General features: G+C 45.1%; 1 protein-coding gene across 1 annotated transcript in view; it reads left to right on the plus strand.

Annotated features, from left to right (window-relative positions):
- The window catches only part of CREBBP (CREB binding lysine acetyltransferase), a 42,626-nt gene that overhangs the window by 10,510 nt on the left and 13,782 nt on the right, over window positions 1-18,334 (plus strand). Inside the window, exons 2-5 of the mRNA XM_075830457.1 lie at window positions 10,926-11,563; window positions 16,087-16,263; window positions 16,344-16,587; window positions 16,713-16,826. Coding sequence (XP_075686572.1) covers window positions 10,926-11,563; window positions 16,087-16,263; window positions 16,344-16,587; window positions 16,713-16,826 — 1,173 coding nt within the window. The remainder of the gene's footprint in view (window positions 1-10,925; window positions 11,564-16,086; window positions 16,264-16,343; window positions 16,588-16,712; window positions 16,827-18,334) is intronic.

Raw genomic sequence — 18,334 nt, forward strand, 5'->3', positions numbered from 1 at the left:
GCCCGGCCGAGAGATGCGACACATTTATTAAGAGACCTTTCCCTCTTAATAGGCTGAAAGGTCCCCCCCAAAGGTCTAAGAAGACTTCTTCCGGAATTGTTCTAAGTATATACTTTAAAGGGTAACTAAACATTTGACAAACTTCTGACATATCAGAGGCTTTGATTGGTGGGGGTCCGAGCACGGAGACCCCACCAAACGCTAAAACGAATCGGCAGAAGCGCTCTGGTAAGCGCTCAGCCGCTTCATTTCTGTTCGGCCTTCTTTGGAAAGCCGATGTATAGGAGTACGAGCCGATAGACTTATTCAGGCCGTTCTCCGATACATTGATTTCCATAAAAAGCCGAACGGACACGAAGCAGCTGAGCTCTCACACGAGCGATTCTGCCGCTTCGTTTTAGCGATTGGTGGGGGTCGCAGCGCTCGGACCCCACACCAATCAAAACTTATGACATGTCGGAAGTTTGTCAAGCGTTTAGTTACCCTTTAAGGGACGATCGTGGTTTGGTTTCTTCTCGCTGATTTATAGTGGTCACGAGTTGACTTGAAGTTCTCGCAAACAAAGAAACTTGTAATGTTGTCGTCTTTGTTGTAGAAGTATGCAGCGATGTTACAGCCCGGGCCAAGTGCCGGCTTACTGGCGATTCATCGGCGTGTCGTAACCACATTTCCTCGTGAAGCACGCTCTGATTTCAGTGGTCTGTTTGATAACCGTCCTGCCAAATAGCAAGTTCCCCCTCCGGAACAATGAATAGTTGTGATTTTTGTGAGTGACTGCACGATTAAGTTCACCCGAGCCGACGTATTATGTGTGACATCTAAAGCATGAGGAGTTCAGCCTTCTCAATCACAGTGCAGTCTACGAGCGTTGGCATTTACCCCACTCCTAAGGGGAGAGTCAACGTTTTCTCACAACTGTGGGCCCAGGTTCATAGAGGTTTTTGTGACCTTTTTTTTTTTTCTTTGCCACTATTTATCTATGGTGAAGAATACGGTGTTCCGGATTCTGCGGCTCTCCAGCTGTTTCAAAACTACAACTCCCAGCATTCCCCGACAACCGTAAGGTATGCTGGGAGTTGCCATTTTGCAAAGCCGGAGAGCCACTGATCTTGGGTCTAGGAGCTTTAGAATATGCAAATATCACTATAGTGAGTGACTCCACCGTGTGTAGTGACATCTGTTGCTAAGCGACAGCGCAAGCTTATGTGCTGCGCTTAGCAACCGTTGCAGGTCCAATTATAGACGCTATTTTAGCCACATTTGGGCAGCGTAAAATGCATTATAGAATCCCTTTGCAGGACTATAATAAGGGACTATGTTCCCCCGGATCGTGAGCTGGAGCACAAGTGTGAAAGTGACTCCAGATCACTCGTGTCTTACACATTCCCATTCCGCGTGTGTTTGGCCTCTGCCATTCAGCTTTCTTGGAGATGAAAGCCGCACGATGGGGATGCTGACCCCTCCATACAGGCAAGTACCATGAGGTCATTGGCGCCATGTCCACAATGCAGTTATCCTGGGGCAGCTCTGGTCTGTTACAGGGATGGAGAACAGTTTGTAGACCTGAGGAGTCAATCCTAAATATGACATTTATATTTGCTACCCGGCTGCTACATTTTCTCCAACAGTGATTCAATGGGCTTTCTCAGGATTTTTTTTGATTTTTTTTTTTTTTTCCCAGGAACAGCGCCACTCTTATCTTGTGGTCTGTGTCTGGTATTGCAGTATTCACTACTGTATTTTTTTTCTAATCTTGGCCAAGGGGTTTTCCGGAACCCATTAATCCAAACCTGTTAAACTAAACATGTCAAACCTAATCTTTTTGCAATGTACTTGCGTTTGAAAAGATGTTCCTAGCGGCGTATCTCATCTATCACGTGATGCCTCGCTAACCTGAAATTCTAACTTCCGCCTCAGCCCCGTCCATGAGCTCTAACTTCAGTTTTCTGGCAGTCTGAGTGTACGGTCACGTCATAAATGACGTAACTGTACACTGTTAATGGGTTGTACCATGTTCTCTTACTCTTATTCAGAGCATGTGTGGTTAATACACTCCGTGTCCAACACGCATGCTCTATTCCAGGGTTCAGCAAACTAGATCACTATGTGCTGACTAAATGAATGGGGAGAAGTGTATGACGCTGATTGGTCACTGATTGGTCAGCGTCATACACTCCTCTGTACAACGCCCACTTGGTCAAAAAGTAAAACACGCCCAGTTGTTCATTAAGAAACTCATTAGCATAAAGCTAATCTAGGTCATAACTCCGTCAAAAATGATTGTTTTTCGAAATAAAAAACACTGCTGTAATCTACATTACAGCGCCGATCACATCATGTGCAATATAGGCCACTTATAATGTGGGGACAGAGCCTCTTTAACCAGTTCAGGACAGGGCTATTTTGAGCCTTCAGGACCAGACACCGTTTAGCCATTTTTAGCACGTGTTAAATGGCTAGAACTTTTTTATTTGTTGGGCTAACGATGTGAATTTTGCGATGTTTTTTTTTTTTCCGTAGACAATGCAGGTTTCTTTTTTTTTATCGTTTTTTTTTAAACATCCTTTTTGCTATTTTAGAATTTTTATTCTTAAATTTTGAAAATAATAGTAAAAAAATATGCTTTTTTACGTTTCAGCTGTTTATTTATTTTTGGTAATAACATAGACCTTTTATTTGTGATCGTCATTGTCTACCGTAAATTTTAATATATTACATGTCTATATTAGGGTAATTGGGTCAGCGCTAGCATTACAACAATGATTGGCGGGTGGGGGAGAACGGTTTTTTTGGGGGGCGGGTATTTTATATGTATTTATTATAATTTTATTTTTTTTTACAGGGGAAATCAGCCCTCATAGTAACGATTGTCACTAATGGGGCTGTGCTGGGTCTAGTAAGAGCCAGCAGCAGTCTGTCAGTAACGGCACCCGGCGATCATGTGACCAGTCACATGAACACCGGGACAAATAGAGACAGCGCCGCTGCTGCTGTCTCTATTCCTGTACACAGCGCGCATTGAGCGCTGTGTACAAGTGATCAGAGAAGACAGAGCAGCGAGAGCTGCTTCTATCCCCTCCTCAGGGTCCCCGACATTCAGCTGCCCGATCGTGCGGGCAGCAAGTTAAAACCCGAGCCGTAAAAAGGTCTATGGCTCGGGTTTTAAGGACCCTGACCGCTGGCCGTAAAAACAACGGGAACCAGTTAATCAAGCATTTTTAATGCGTATTTCGGCACGTAAAATGCACCAAAATACGTTTCAAATTCACACCGTGTGAACAGGCCCTTAAGAGCGCAGCCGTCATTTACTTTTAAATGCCCTTAGACCTTGGCATTCATGGTCTTGTTTCTGCCTGGCATGCAATAATCTTTGTGTACTAAAGGCTGTAAATACAGTTAAGTTAATGTGGGGCACACGCCAGTCTGCCAGGGGCTGGATTTCATCAGCGGCTTCATACTCTCTTCCTCCTTTTTTCATCTGTGTCTACCTGGCATTGCCGGTACCACACACGTGGGCGCATTATACCTGCTTAGTGCTGCAGGTGTTATTGGGCTGTTGATTTGGGGATCTGCCGCTTTCTATTTGGCAGGATCTGTTATAAACCTGTGTTTTATAGTAATAATTTGCATGTCTCTCTCCTCACTGTTCTTCAAGAGCGCGATATTTGGAGGCTACACGTTGGCTGCACGGCAGATTATTTTTGGGCTTCTGTCATAATGCAGTTTTCCCTTTGAATCTCGCCATGTGTAAGACGTCCGTGAGGATGAATCCAATGGCAACTAAGTGGGCCCACTATACAGCCCCGAATAATCAGTTTGGTGGGCTTCAGCTTTCTCCTTTTCAGTGAATTGGTCTCCCGTTCTTCATTGACCGGAGGACCGGGATCCGCTCCCGACCTGTGCAATGTCATTGATGGTTACAGTAAGTAAAATGTCTTTTGTCTCCAGAGTTTTTAGGCATTTGTAAGTTTGTTCTATTTCTGCAGGGTTAGGCTCTGTCCGCACTAGTGTCCCGGATTCCCATCATAAGTCATGACGGCTAAGCCGGATCCATTTTTGAAGGTTAATGGCGAATCCTGACAGACCCTCTTAACTTTTAGTCAGGGGCAGTCAAGATTTCGGTGGTGTTGATGGCGAGAATATGGGGCAGACTGCAGTAACGTAAGTGTGAACAGAGTCCACACCCTGCAGACTTTCCGTTACGGGTTTCACGACAAATCCACATTATACCCTATGCGTTGCAATTGGTGAAATATGCTGTGAAAATCCACGCCAAATCTGCAACAAAATTGATATGTTGCGGATTAGAGAATTGCTTTATTCCCTCAATCCCTCATATTTTATTTTTTTTATTACGTGTATTGTGAATATCTCGGCATGTGGATTCGCCCTCGCATGGACCTGTTGACCAGCGGGTCGTAGCATCGCTCACTTGTAGGCTTGTCACCTTTTATATGGATATGACAATCTTAAAGGGGTTATTTCCGACTCTGTGATCATCTATAAGGGGGTTGTCTCAGGACGGCTATTCATACAAAGTGTCCAAGCTTAAAAGTTCTTATTAATGAAGGCATCTGCGAGTCTTATTCATTGATTCTCCAGTGTGGCTCCTCTGTAGGTCCTGGTTAGATACTGGCGGGAGATGAATTCAATCTCTATGCGCTGCCAGTAAGAAAGTGCAGGCTGGCGCAGAGCGGTTTTGCTAATTAGTTGAAAGAAGAGTTAAATGCCGACCGTTCGATAAGCAGTCTGCCGGTGCATGCCACCTACTCCCTGTCTATACGAGGTATGGGGCATATGTGAAGGGGATGTCTGTAGTGAGACCTTTATGCAGAGGCAAGCAGCGCTGTGATGTCACATGATGGACGGGCATCGTACCACCCACTTAGCGCTGCCATTTTGAATTGTGGATTGGAGGACATATTAATGTCACTGGCGCTGGTGGGTTCATGTGAACCGCCGTAAATGTACAGCACAGCTCCTATATTGTGTGTATGCTGTAGTAGGCGGGATCCGAGCGAACGCCAATCCCAGCCAGTTAACCCCTTAGATACTAAAATTTATAGTGACCGCAGCATCTTGGCAATTTACACAACTGATTTTATCAGCATTAGACCGAATTGAGACCAACGTGGGAAGACTCTGACGTGAAAAACAGCAGGTTTTCACGTCTGAGTCTCACCCGCGCGGGTCCCGTTTTCACGGATCCCCACGGGCTTGAGTCTTCTCGACGGATCCTTGAAAACGGAACAAAATAGGACATGTTCTGTTTTTCAATAGAGCCGTCACACGGACGTATACCAGGGTTGTCTGAATTCGGCCTCCGGCTTAGCTGAGGTGTCAGAGGCTCACAGATGGATTCGGCTGACGGCGGCGTTCTGCAGCTTCTATGTACAGAGTATACATAGAAGTGGCAGTGCTGAAACAGAACCAAACTTTTAATTAAAGTATATGATAAATGCGACTTGGTATCCCAATATACATACATTTCAGTCAAAGAAAAAAAAGGCACCAAAGTTTCCATAGCCTTTAAGGGGTTAATTCTGCTTGGCTCTTTAAATCCTTTTTCTTATGATATATATATATTATTATTATTTTTTTCTGTATCGTTTATCTGTTAAACTACGGGTCAAGTCTGATTGTTGATGAAGACGGGTCCGCGTGATAAAGGTCCTTTTATACCGGCCAAATTTGACCATAACGAGTGCCGATCGATGGCCCATGTAAAAGCGCCTTTAGTCTCTGTTCACACTATCGTCTTAGTGGAATATGCTCGTACAGGGCGGTATAGTTTTTGGATGCTATTGACTTACAATAAGGTCTGTCAGGTTTCTGATGTTGTTGAAGCCAAGAATGGCGCTGCTGACTGCATTATTCAAAGTCCGCAGAACGCAGCGGAAGTGCTGCGGGTTTGCCAAACAAGGTAAAAAGATGGTATTACTTTCGCAATGTGTGAACAGCCTCAAAAGGGGATTTGCCTGCTGTCTCTTGCCAAGGTTCCTCTGCCCACAGCGGAAAGTGCAATGCCCCAGACCGTGGATTTTATACATCGGGGACTGGGGTCAGAAATCACTAGCATCGGTTATGTTTTTTGTGGCTTCATTTTGACTGTTGTCAATTCTGCCGATACAAAAAAAAAAAATCTGGGTAATTGGAAAAATAAACCAGGAAATCCCCACGTTTGAAGAGACGCGTTCGCTCGGAACTTCGCTCGTTCGCTTTTAAGCGTCTCCAATAAAGTGAATAGTTATTGCATTTTTCCACACAGAATATTAAAGTCGTCTTGAGTTCTTTTGTTTCCAAATTCTCTGTGCCAAGGAACATACAGCGAGCGGGGTTTACATCCAGCGATCAGGCCTTATCCCTATTTCACCTTTTGTAAGTTTCCTGAGGTCATCACGTCTGGTTCCTACAAGAGCCGATGATTTAATGGCAGCGCAGGAAGTGAAGAGATATTCTAGACTCCGAGAGCTTTGTGGTTAACTTGTAACTTTTTTTTTTTTTTTTCTTTTCTTGCTTTCCTCTCCCCCCCGAGGGTTTATTACTATTGTGAAATAATGATTTTCATGTATTACGAGGCCTTTTTATTACATAGTCTGTATAATTTGTAGATCTAGGCATCCTATTTTGTATCCATGTACAATTTACGGATGATTTTGCAGGAAGTTGTCGTTTTTTACTACTGTTTTTTGTTCTAATTTCCAAACTTTTTTTCGGCGCTCGTTCTCTTATGACTGGCTGCACACTGGGAATGACGAATGAGTCCATCACTCCTAAAAAACTATCTTCAGCGTCGGCACTATGGTATATAAATAGTCATTTTGTACTTGAGGTCTGATCATGGAGTATTATTTGATTTAGGATTTGTAGGTCTGAATCTGCCCGTATTTTATTTTTCCGGGTGCTTCCATTAATTTCCCAATCTCACTGGGGCCAATTAACCTATCGGTATGTTTTTGGAGTGAGGGACCACTGAGCCACCATGCTGACCTTATACCTTAGATTAATGTTGATAGATCCCACGAATAATCTAATGTGTAAGGGGGGGGGGGTAATGTCAGCAGTTGTCAGGGGGAAGGAGGCAATGCTCAATGCGTCTGTTCTGCAGGGACACGAGTGGCTGTCAGAAATGTCTGCAGCTACTTGTCCCCCTCTCCCCTTTTAAATGAACATGAATTATCGTAGTTGCGGAGCGTGTATTTGTATGAGGATGTCTGAAGAGATAGCTGATGATGCTATTGTTTTGTGTGCCCATAGACTTCAAAGGCCATTCGGATGCCGAAAAAGCGTCCTGTGGTCATACCCTTAGGCCTCATGCACACGACCGTAACAACTCCCGTTATTACGGGTCGTAATTACGACCCGTAATGGGCTCATAGACTTCTATTGGCCACGGGTACCTTTCCGTTTTCTCACGGGAAGGTGCCCGTGCCGTTGAAAAAGATAGAACATGTCCTATTTCAGGCCGTAATAACGGCACGGGCAGCCCATAGAAGTCTATGGAGCTCCCGTAATGACGGGTGGCTACATGTGTGCACCCGTCATTACGGCAGCGTTGCTAAGCGACGTCAGTAAATAGTCACTGTCCAGGGTGCTGAAAGAGTTAACTGATCGGCAGTAACTCTTTCAGCACCCTGGACAGTGAATTCCAATCAGAATATAGAGCAACCTGTAAAAAACAAAAAAAAAGACGTTCATACTTACCGAGAACTTCCTGCTTCCTCCAGTCCGGTCTCCCGGCCGTTGCCTTGGTGACGCGTCCCTCTCGACATCCGGCCCGACATCCCTGGATGACGTTTCAGCCCATGTGACCGCTGCAGCCAATCACAGGTCAATCACAGGCTGCAGCGGTCACATGGACTGCCGCGTCATCCAGGGATGTCGGGCTGGATATCAATAGAGGGACGCGTCACCAAGACAACGGCCGGGTAAGTATGAATTTCTTTTACTTTTACCTCGGAAAGGGCTTCCCCTTCTCTCTATCCTGCACTGATAGAGAGAAGGGGCTGCCGATTAGTGCAGTGCAATTTTGCATCGAAAAAGTGCCCGTAAATATGGGTGACACCGGAACCATATTTACGGGCACGGGTCCGTAAATACTGGTGCAAAACGGGTCGAATACGTGTGACACCGGACCCGTATTTACGGGTGGGAAAAAAATACGGTCGTGTGCATGAGGCTTTAGCCTGTTTACTTCGTAGCTTTTCACTACAAAAAAAATATTTATGGGGTGGTAGCCATTTTATTATTTTTTTTATGGAGGACCTATGACACTGTTAAAGGCGTTCAGTTGCATATATTCAGCTCTGTTCACATCCCGTTTTTGGCCCGCGTTTTAATGTATACGCCAAGAGAAGCTCCTGAGGTAGGCTGTGACGGATGCCTTAACTGCGCTGCCCGTCATAGTTTTAATGCTATACGTTAACTGTCAGATTAGTTGCGTGCGTGCGCGCGTGCGTGCGTACATACATACACAGCGAGTACTGTAGGGTTGTCCCTCCTCTGTTATGTATGTGATGGGGAATGTCCACTTGTTTGGATGCTGGAAGGGTCGTCTTAACTATACACTTGTGGTTCTTTAATCCCAGCTTGATCTTGTGGTCCTTAATCTCCAGGTTTGATTTAGGATTAGGATATAGTACTTGCAGTTTCCTATTACGCTCATGATCACATTAATGGCTAACCCTGATATTACGAACCACTGAGGCTAATGGGATTGCTTGGCTGCCGGCAGTTTTAAAGCGGCCGCTAGAACTAAGATATAACCTGCTGCGATCCCGTAGCGCGAGTGTGAAAGTTACCTTTCAGAATATAGAGGTTGAAGTAATTGGCTTTGTACCCTATGTTGTTCACAAGCAGTTCTCAGCTAATGGTTGGACGCCTTTGTTCGTATCTGTCCGCTTTTAGGTCCGATTACACTTGTAACAGGGCCTTAAAGCGTTCTGGCCAATGAGCGTTCATACAGACGCTTGTTCGTCAGCTGACTTTTATGCAGCCGGAAAAACACTAGTTGACGGCACATCTTCCCATGTAAACGGGATGAGCCGCCTACCAAGATGTAAAATGTATGGGGATGAATCGTATTAATGAACGTTCGTCCTCATACTTGCGATCTTTGCTCTATTAGAATGGGGAAACCGAGTGCTGTAATACATGCTGTGTTATCGATTGGCACTTGTTTAGCGGGCAGAATATCTGTGTAATAAGACCTTTAGACAATCTCTTTTTGTATGAAGGGTCCTCTGACTATAAGATGATGACAGGTCTTGCTTCCTGGATCCCCAGCGATCAGCTGTAATCGGAGGGGGGAGGGGAGAATGGCAGCAAGTGTTCAAGCTGCCTGTAGCGCCTCCACTGAACGGCAGGGCTCTCTATTAACTGACGATTACCTCTTTATAGGGCATTTCTAAATGGGCTTTTTTAACAACCCCTATAATACGATCAACGTGACAGTTAGGGTTGCTTGTCTGCCGTGTCATTGGGTACTCTGTGCCCAGTCTAGATTTTGTGGCTTATGGTGTAATATGGACAACACATTGATAAGGGGTAACCCCCAGCATTGGTTAGAGGCTCTCTATATCCTTCCTTTCTATTCTTTGAAAAAATTATTTGACCGGTCGTCTTAAAATGTTAGCTCATTCGCATCACATATCCAAATCCTGTCCGTATCCGCTGTTCTACAAATGCCGCTATATTTTTTACTATTACGAACACCGTCTTGTGCTGGGGATTGGGCTTCTTGTTTTGCCGTCCAGTCTTTGCTCCTTTTGAAAATTTGGATATGATTTAGAAATGTTGGGGAGGTGACGTTGGTTGTGGGACCAGGACCTGGGCTGACTATGTGCTCCGTTATTGCTATCAGGCCATGTTCACACGGCATACGTTCAGGCTCAAAAAATACGAGGCTGATGTCCAGAATAAATAGCCTCTACAATCCGGACGGTTTTGGAGTTGATTTTCAAATAGTTTTTGATATTTTTTTTCCTGAAGTGTCAATAGGAAAAAACTACTTGTGCAACACTTCACAAGGCTTTTTTTATTTAATTCAGCAGCTTATGTGTATGTCCACGCGCAGCGTAAATACTGTGGATTTTCTACAACGTAATACAGTAGCAGCAGAGAGGGTGAGATTTGAACAAATCTCATCCACACGCTATATATATAAAATCCGCCAAAAAAACCACTTCTAGATTGACCTCCAGCGCGGTTTTTTGCAGCATGTAAATTTCTGCTGTGGAATCGCTGCTTTTCTGTTGCATGTTTTTCCCCATTAAATTCAATGGGGAGGTAAAACCTGCAACAAATAGCTGTTTTGTTTGTTTTTTTTCTCTTCTGAGTTGCAATTTCTGCAATGGAGTCACAGCTTCTCCACTGCAAAAATCACAACTCAGAAAAAAAATTATACTTAGATCTCTCTGTTCTTGCGTCCAGCCCGGCCTCCAGGGATGACGTTATCCCATATGACTGCTGCAGCCAATCACAGGATGCTGCAGTCACATGGTATGAAACGTCATCCCATGAGGCCGGGCTGCATGATGTCAGAGGGATACGTCACCATGACCATGGGTACGTTTTATGTTTTTTGTTTTTTTTTTAAAATGTGTTTTTTTTTTTTTTTTTGCAAATTCCCCAATTTGGTGCATTTTTTTTTTTTGGGTGGGAATACTGTGTACTTATATGTATCGTATCCACCCTGTGTGAACATAGCCTAAAAATGGACCTTGTATAAACTACACAGAAATTAATGGGAAGCTGTAGGTGATTTTGGAGCGCTCCGGAATATGCCTGAAAATATACCGTGTGAACATGGTCTTGAGGAACAACCTTAGGAGAGTTGTGTCTGGGGTACAAGTCTTTATTGTGTGTAATGTCCTCTCTGATGAAACATAACCGTATTACTCATACATTTTCTTCTGTCTTTTCAGATTTTTCTTTCTTTGACTTGGAAAATGACCTACCAGATGAGTTGGTCCAAAATGGTGGAGGGCTAGGACAAGATGCAGCTTCCCCAAACAATCTTCTTCGGGGAGGAAGTTCAGGATTGGGGAGAGGGGGCTCTGGTAGCCCTGTACATCAAACTATGGGAGGTCAAGGCCAGCAAAACAGTCCAGGCCTTGGCAACCTGGGAGGCCTCAACAAGAGTCCACTCAACCAAGGACTGGCTGCCACTCCTCCGTCTGGATTAAACAAGTCAACGACTGGCACCCCTGGTCAGTCTGTTCCCAGCTCTCAAAAGCAAGTAGGCATGGTGGCGGGCAGTCCTGCTGCTCAGCAGGCATCGGCAGGTCTCTGCATGAACTCTAACTTCAACCAAGGGCATCAAGCACTGTTGAACAACAACTCTGGGCACACACTAATGAGCCAAGCCCAGGCATCACAGGGACAGGTACTGAATGGCTCATTGGGACCTGGAAACCGAGGTCGTGGTGCAGGCTTACAGTACAATTCACCCGCCTTGCAAGCTAACCCTGGAAGTGTACTCGCTGAAACATTAACACAAGGTACGGCGACTATGCCGACTCACGCAGGAATGACAACCACCCAGCCGGGACCCATGGGAAAGGTAGGGGCTGCTTTTTCTATACATTTAGAAGTGAAATTCCATTAACATTTAGGTTTCTATATATATCTGCTTATACAATCTGCGGTGTGGTGTTCGTCCAAGGGAATGCGGCTAAACTGCAATACCAGACACAGCCTGTGGACGAGAGTGGCACTGTTTCTGGGAAGAATGACCCTTTTACTAATCTCAAACCTTTTTAAGTCTATGTTCACACAGAGTTTTTTTTTGCAAGTGGAATTTCTGCCTCAAAATTCAGTTTGGAAGTTTGAGGCAGATTTTCCTCTCCCTGCACGCCGATTTTCGCGGCGTTTTTCACCCATGGCCGTTGAGCGCCGCGGGCATAAAACGCCGCGGAATACGCGTTCTCTGGCTCCCATTGATGTCAATGGGAGGTCAGAGGTGTAAACGCCCGAAGGTAGGGCATGTCCCTTCTTTCTCCCGCGAGCCGGTTTTACCGCTCGTGGGAAATAGACGCCTCCGCCTCCCATTAAAATCAATGGGAGGCATTTTCGGGCTGTTTTTAATGAGTATTGGGGTGCGGTTTCCGCGTCAAAAAAGTCTGTGTGAACAGGGCCTAAGAGTTGTTGTTTTTTTTTTCCCTGGTTGTAGATCTTCTTGACAGGAAGGCTTTTTTATCTCGAGGACCGGTACTCTTGTGAGACATTCTAGTTTGTTTTACTCAATATCGCTATCTGAGGATTTTGCGAGCTCTTGGTTAGGTTTCCAGGCCTCACGTTGTATATCCTTGTTGTATATTTTGGCTTTTACATCTTGGTTGCTATTTTTGCTTTGAAGTGGTTAACCTGCGTGTTCCCATTTACTGTCCTTCTTTTTTTTTTTTTTTTTTTTTTTTAAAAACTCTCTGATTCGTTCACAGGCCTCCAATGTTTTGTAGAATTTGTCTACTTCTGCTAAAACAGCAAATCTGACGGCCACATCCATGTAAGCAGTACTTCCGAGTTTCTTCTGTCGTGTCCTTTCAGAAAGCTGAGTAATGACCGGGGCGAACATAATACTTCAGACCTTAGGAGCCAAATCCGCTGCTCACGGTGTCGACTTGACATCCTCAAAAGTTAATAGTCAATAATTCTTGCCCACTGAAGTGACTGGGAGAACGCTGTAATACTGTAAACCACTGCTACAAGTTTGTCGGCAATTTTACAGTACAAGTAGGTAAGGAATGAAGGGGAAGCAGCAGCTCTCATACAAGCGCCGCGGCCCCTTCTAAACTGATTGTCGGGTATGCCGAGAGTCGGGGCTCCCACCGATCAGATATTCATGACCTATCCTGAAGATAGGCCATCAATTTCTTATGACTGGACAACCCCTTTAAAACCTAGGGCACAAGAGCTAACAAGTGTTAAAGGGGTACTCCAGGACTTTTAGATTTATAGCCTATCTTTAGGATAGGTTATCAATGTAAGATCGGTGGGGTACTGAATCTCGAGACCTCAGCTGACTAAAGGGGCTGCAGCTTTCGTCACAGCGGCTGCTTCATAGTTCACAGGCACAGCGCATACACCTCCGTAGTGGCTCTGCCTGATTGCAACTCCGTACCATTCACTTGAATGGGACGAACTGCAATCCCAGGCACAGCCACTATGGAAGTGTACAGCGCTGTGACGAAAGCTGCGGCCCCTTCACTTAGCTGATCAGTGGGTGTGCCCTGAGTCGGACCCCCACCGAGCTGATATTGATGACCTATCCTAAGGATAGGCCATCAATATTAAAGTCCCAGAGAATCCCTTTAATACTAGCCGGACTACCGGGGCATTCTGTTTGTATTTCATGCGTTTCTTAAGTTTTCTCCTCCAAACCTAGATATTACTGTTCAGTCAGTCACCCGTTAGACAGCCAGTAGATGAGCGGACAGCCAACTAGGCGATCAGCTGAAGTCCAACGCTTGGCATGGATATTAACCTCTTATCAAGAAAGAAGGATTACTCACCCATTTTTACAACCCGTCTTTTGCCGGAACAAAAATTTAACAGCTGAGTGAAGAATGCGAAAAACCCCAACCGATCTGTTCCACTTTTTGCCGGTTGCCGTGTAAAGCTGTTCATTCTCATCGGGGGTTTGTTGTCTTCTGACCATCTAATGTGTATGGGTGGGAGCAGTCAGTGCTGGACGACCATTCTTAGGACAGAAGATCATTGGCCATGTTGGGTTTCTTTTTTTGTTTTTTATTTCTGTCCAATTTTGTGGTGTTCCCGTGGATTAGATTAAATGCCTTTCAACCCCCCCCCCCCCCCCATAGATATTGCATCAACATGCATGTCGTAAGGTACTTCGCTGTTGGCGGAGGCATCGGCTCCAATCTTGTGTGTATGGGCACCTTATGGAATCAAAATTGGACCTAACTGTCAATTGATACTTGGCTGAAACTATCTTAAAAAGGTTTTCCAGGATTGACTAAACATGGCTGCTTTCTTCCAAATACAGTGCCACACCTGTCAACAGGATGCATGTGGTATTGCAGTTCACCTCTATTCATTTTAATGCAGCTGATCTGCAATTCTAGATGAAACGTGGGTTTGTTCTAGTAAATGTATAGGTTGGTTTCTGGCGTGCTTCGGGTATCCTATGGATGTGACATGTAAGGGCTCAGGTTGGGATAGCAATTTGTCAAATGATTTTTGTCTCTTTTTGGTTTCGAGCTTCTGATTGATTGTTATGGGCTGCATCACATTTCCACCACTTTTGTGTTTTTGTTTGTTCGGTTGTAGTTTTGTTTTACTGGCTAAGACATGAAAGTAAAAAGGAATTATGGAGCTAATCTCATAGCTGTTATTTAGTGCGAGTTGCGCAGGGGCTAGACCAGCTTCTCCCGAGAGCCACAGATGTTCTATACATTCCTATAGTATTTACTATGTCTATGTATTAAGTTTGGGGCTAGGGTTCGAGGATGACCGAATCATCCATTGAAGTGTAATTTGTATGACTTGTTCAGGATTAAAAAAACATGGCTGCTTTCTTCCAGAAACAGCGCCACACCTGTCCATGGGTTGGGTGTGGTATTGCAGCTCCGCTCCATTGAAGTGAATGTGTCTGAGCTGTAGTACCACATACAACCTGTGGACAGGTGCGACGCCGTTTCTGGAAGAAATCTGCCATGTTTTTCTAATCTTGTACGACTTTAATGCGTCAGTGACGTCTGATTTCTTTAATTAAAAATAAAGTTGGGCAGCAAAGTTTTGTTCAGCGCTAGCCTTCTTGTGAATCTTCCAGTACATGTTTATCCATGTATCTCGCGAGCTCAAACTGCCTGAATAGCCGCAGATCCCATTTCTTACAGTGGCAGAATTTTTTTCATTTTAGACTTCAGTTTGTGGCCCCTTGTAATGTCCATGTTATATCTGTACGGTCGCCTGATAATTTCAATAAAGTATTCTAATACCCGGCACAGCTGCACCGCAGGCTACTACAGCAGAATACACTGTGTACAGCAGCCTGTGATGTCGGTTCACTGCTCCAAGAAGTGTGCCAATGCCCGTCAGCACATGGCAGCCTCTAAAACTTTCTTTGACAGCCGACTGCTGAGTGTATTTTTGCTAAAATTGGGGTTGGACAAGATACTGTAGTCTTTAGGAGGCAGTTATTAAAGGGTTATTCCCATCTTATAAAGTGATGGCATGTTTCTAGCATATGCCAGCACTTGATGACCGGTGGGGGTCCAACCTCTGGTACCCCCACCGATCCTGAGAATAAAGGGGCTGCTGTTCTGATTTAGTTTCTCCTGCAGTTTCCTACGCAGCGGGTGGCCAAGGTGCCGCTGCGCAGGGAAAAACAGCGCCTTCAATCTCCGTATCAGTGGGGGTCCCAAAGGTCCTAGTGATTTGCCAGCACTTAATGGAATATCCCTTAGGCCAGATTCACACGATCGTGGGGAAACTCGGACGTGAAAAATGTGATGTTTTTCACGTCCGAGGTGCACTTGGGCGGGTCCCGTTTTCACGGATCCCCAAAGACTTGAGTCTGTCGAGGGATACGTGAAAACTGAACAAAATAGGACATGTTCTATTTTTCAACGGACCCTTAACACGGTCCATTGAAATAAATGCGTCCGTGTGACGGCTGTTGTATTAACATCCGTCACACGGACGTGCTCTACGTTCATTTGAATTCAACCTTAGGGGGAAGACCTCTCTAGTACGACGTCTAATACAAGGTGGAACATGCCATGATTTATTTATTTTTTGGTTGAATTCATACAAAATCTGAAAAAACAACTACGTTTGTATTCAGTCTAAATCATACTGAGGTACGGCAGGACCCGTAGAAGTTTAGGGATGCTGTATTACACCTCCTTATAAATAGGAGGTTGTACAGAGCTGTAATACAGCCATGTGCATGAGCCCTAAGGACGATCACATGATAGCCAAGGATTCGGTGTGGTGACAGCCAATTACGTCAATCTACAAGAAGCAAAGAGGTTTTTTTCTGTCTAGTGTTTCTATTCATTTCTCTGGACTGCACATTTTCTCATATGATTTATTGTTTGCTTTGCATTTTTCCTCCTGTAGATGGGACTCCAAGGCAACAATGGCCCTTTTGGACAAACGTTCAACCAATCACCGGGACAACAAATTAGAACCCAGGGTGTAAATCCTCAGCTTCCTACCAAGCCTGCCATGGCCAATAGCCTTCCTCCGTTCCCTTCTGATCTGAAAAGCTCACCTGTTGCCAATGTTCCCAACATGGTAGGTTATAAGACGCTCTTTGTAACAGTTGTATGAAATATCAGGTTCCCGATTATGACTCTCCATTCCCTGTTTTGCAGTCTCCTTTGCAAGTGCAACAAGTCGGCATTGGCACTACACCCTCTATGGGAACTGGCCCCACTGCTGACCCGGAAAAACGCAAACTCATCCAGCAGCAACTGGTCCTCTTGCTGCATGCCCACAAATGTCAACGACGTGAGCAAACCAATGGTGAGATGCGTGATTGTGCCCTTCCCCACTGCCGTACTATGAAGAACGTGCTGAATCACATGACTCACTGTCAAGCTGGGAAAGCTTGCCAGGGTAAGCAGTTTCGTAGTGTGTATTTCCTCACGTGGCCATGTTCAGTTTGTCTCACTACTATGTGTTGGTGCAAGCTTGCTAGGAGGGAACCTGGAGTCACACTTTCTTTTTCTTGCCTTCCATAGTCGCCCACTGCGCTTCCTCCAGACAAATAATTTCTCACTGGAAGAACTGTACGCGGCATGATTGTCCTGTGTGCCTCCCTTTGAAGAACGCCAGCGACAAAAGGAACCAGCAGCGTGAGTATCTCATGTGTAGCCCTTCACCGGTCACGTCTTTGGCCCCTGCCATGAGGTATCCGTATATTCCGATCTGAAAAACATTTTACCGCACAACCTATTTCAGTAGCCGTGTGTAATGACGGGGGTGGGGAGACAGACAAGTGAGCCCTGATCTACCCACCACTCAGTCCCTACCTACTTGCAACGACCCGCCCTAGGCGACGGGGTACAACTGGGCGACGGTCCCTACGCTCAATAAGTGCACGACAGACAAGGGTACACAGAGCTAGGGGGAGAAAGGGGCAGTTGCCCACGGCAACACCGTGAGCAACAAGAGAAGTGAACAAGCCGAGTCAAACCAGGCGTGTACGAGGTACCAAACGCAGAGCAGGAGAGTAGTCAGCAAGCCGGGGTCAATATGAAGCAAGGACAATAGTACAAGAAGCTGCAGCAGGGCCAGGAAACCAAACGAGAAGAATCACAAGCAAAGGAGGAGCAGGAAAGGCAGGTATAAATAGACAGAGAGCGGGAGCTAGCTCCGTCTGGCCAGGCTGTGATAGGCTCTCCCATTCCTAAGCCTGCCATCCTGAGTGGTGGAAGATGGAGTCAGTCTCACAGACATAGAAGCAGGTGCAGACTGATTATCTATGGGCGTTAACCCCGAAGCTGTGCCTGGCAGATCCTTTACACCGTGATGCCGCAGTCACAATCTTCTAATCGTCCTTTTCCGTGGTGTTAACGCGGAACTGTCTGCTCTACTGACATGTCCATTTTTGTGACTACTTGTATTTCCCCTAAAATAACAATTATTTTCTTAGAATTCTGCACTATTCCATTCCTCTGTTATTAATCCTGGAAATTTAGGAATAAATTGCGAATTGGGTGTTACCGTTTGTTTTGTCATAAGGGTGTGTCCCTACACAGTCTACACTGATTGGACAGTGTCAGACTGTAGGGACACGCCCCCAAAAACAAGTAACACCCAGTTGTCAATTTATTCATACATTTCTAGGAGGAATAACAAGAATGGCACAACACACTTCTAAGAAAAGATGATCCAGAGTTGTTATATTATAGGGAATACTGTTATTTGCTAAAACAGACGTGTCAGATGAGGTGACGGGTCCTCTTTAAGAAGGTGTTGTAGATGCATTTGGTGTGTGGACCACTGTCTATGTATTGAAATTATTTTGTGTCTATGCTTTAAAGTGTAACTAAACTGTTCAAAACTTCTGACATGTCAAAAAAAAAATTATCGGTGGGGGTCCGAGCACTGAGACCCTCACAATCATTAAGTTGAAGTGGGTGAGCACTGTGCCTCTTCGTTCCTTATTGGATTTCCTCGGAAAGCTGAGCGAACGGTGTACGGGCTCATAGACTTTCTATTGAGCCCACTCACCCAAGCACTTTTGCCGCTTAGTTTTAGCGATCGGTGGGGGTCTCAGTGCTCAGACCCTCACCGATCAAAACTTCTGACGTGTCACTATGACATGTGAAAAGTTTTTTTTTTTCAAAGTTTAGTTACC

This window comes from Rhinoderma darwinii, chromosome 6 (assembly GCF_050947455.1).
Source record: "Rhinoderma darwinii isolate aRhiDar2 chromosome 6, aRhiDar2.hap1, whole genome shotgun sequence".
Taxonomy (NCBI): Eukaryota; Metazoa; Chordata; class Amphibia; order Anura; family Rhinodermatidae; genus Rhinoderma; species Rhinoderma darwinii.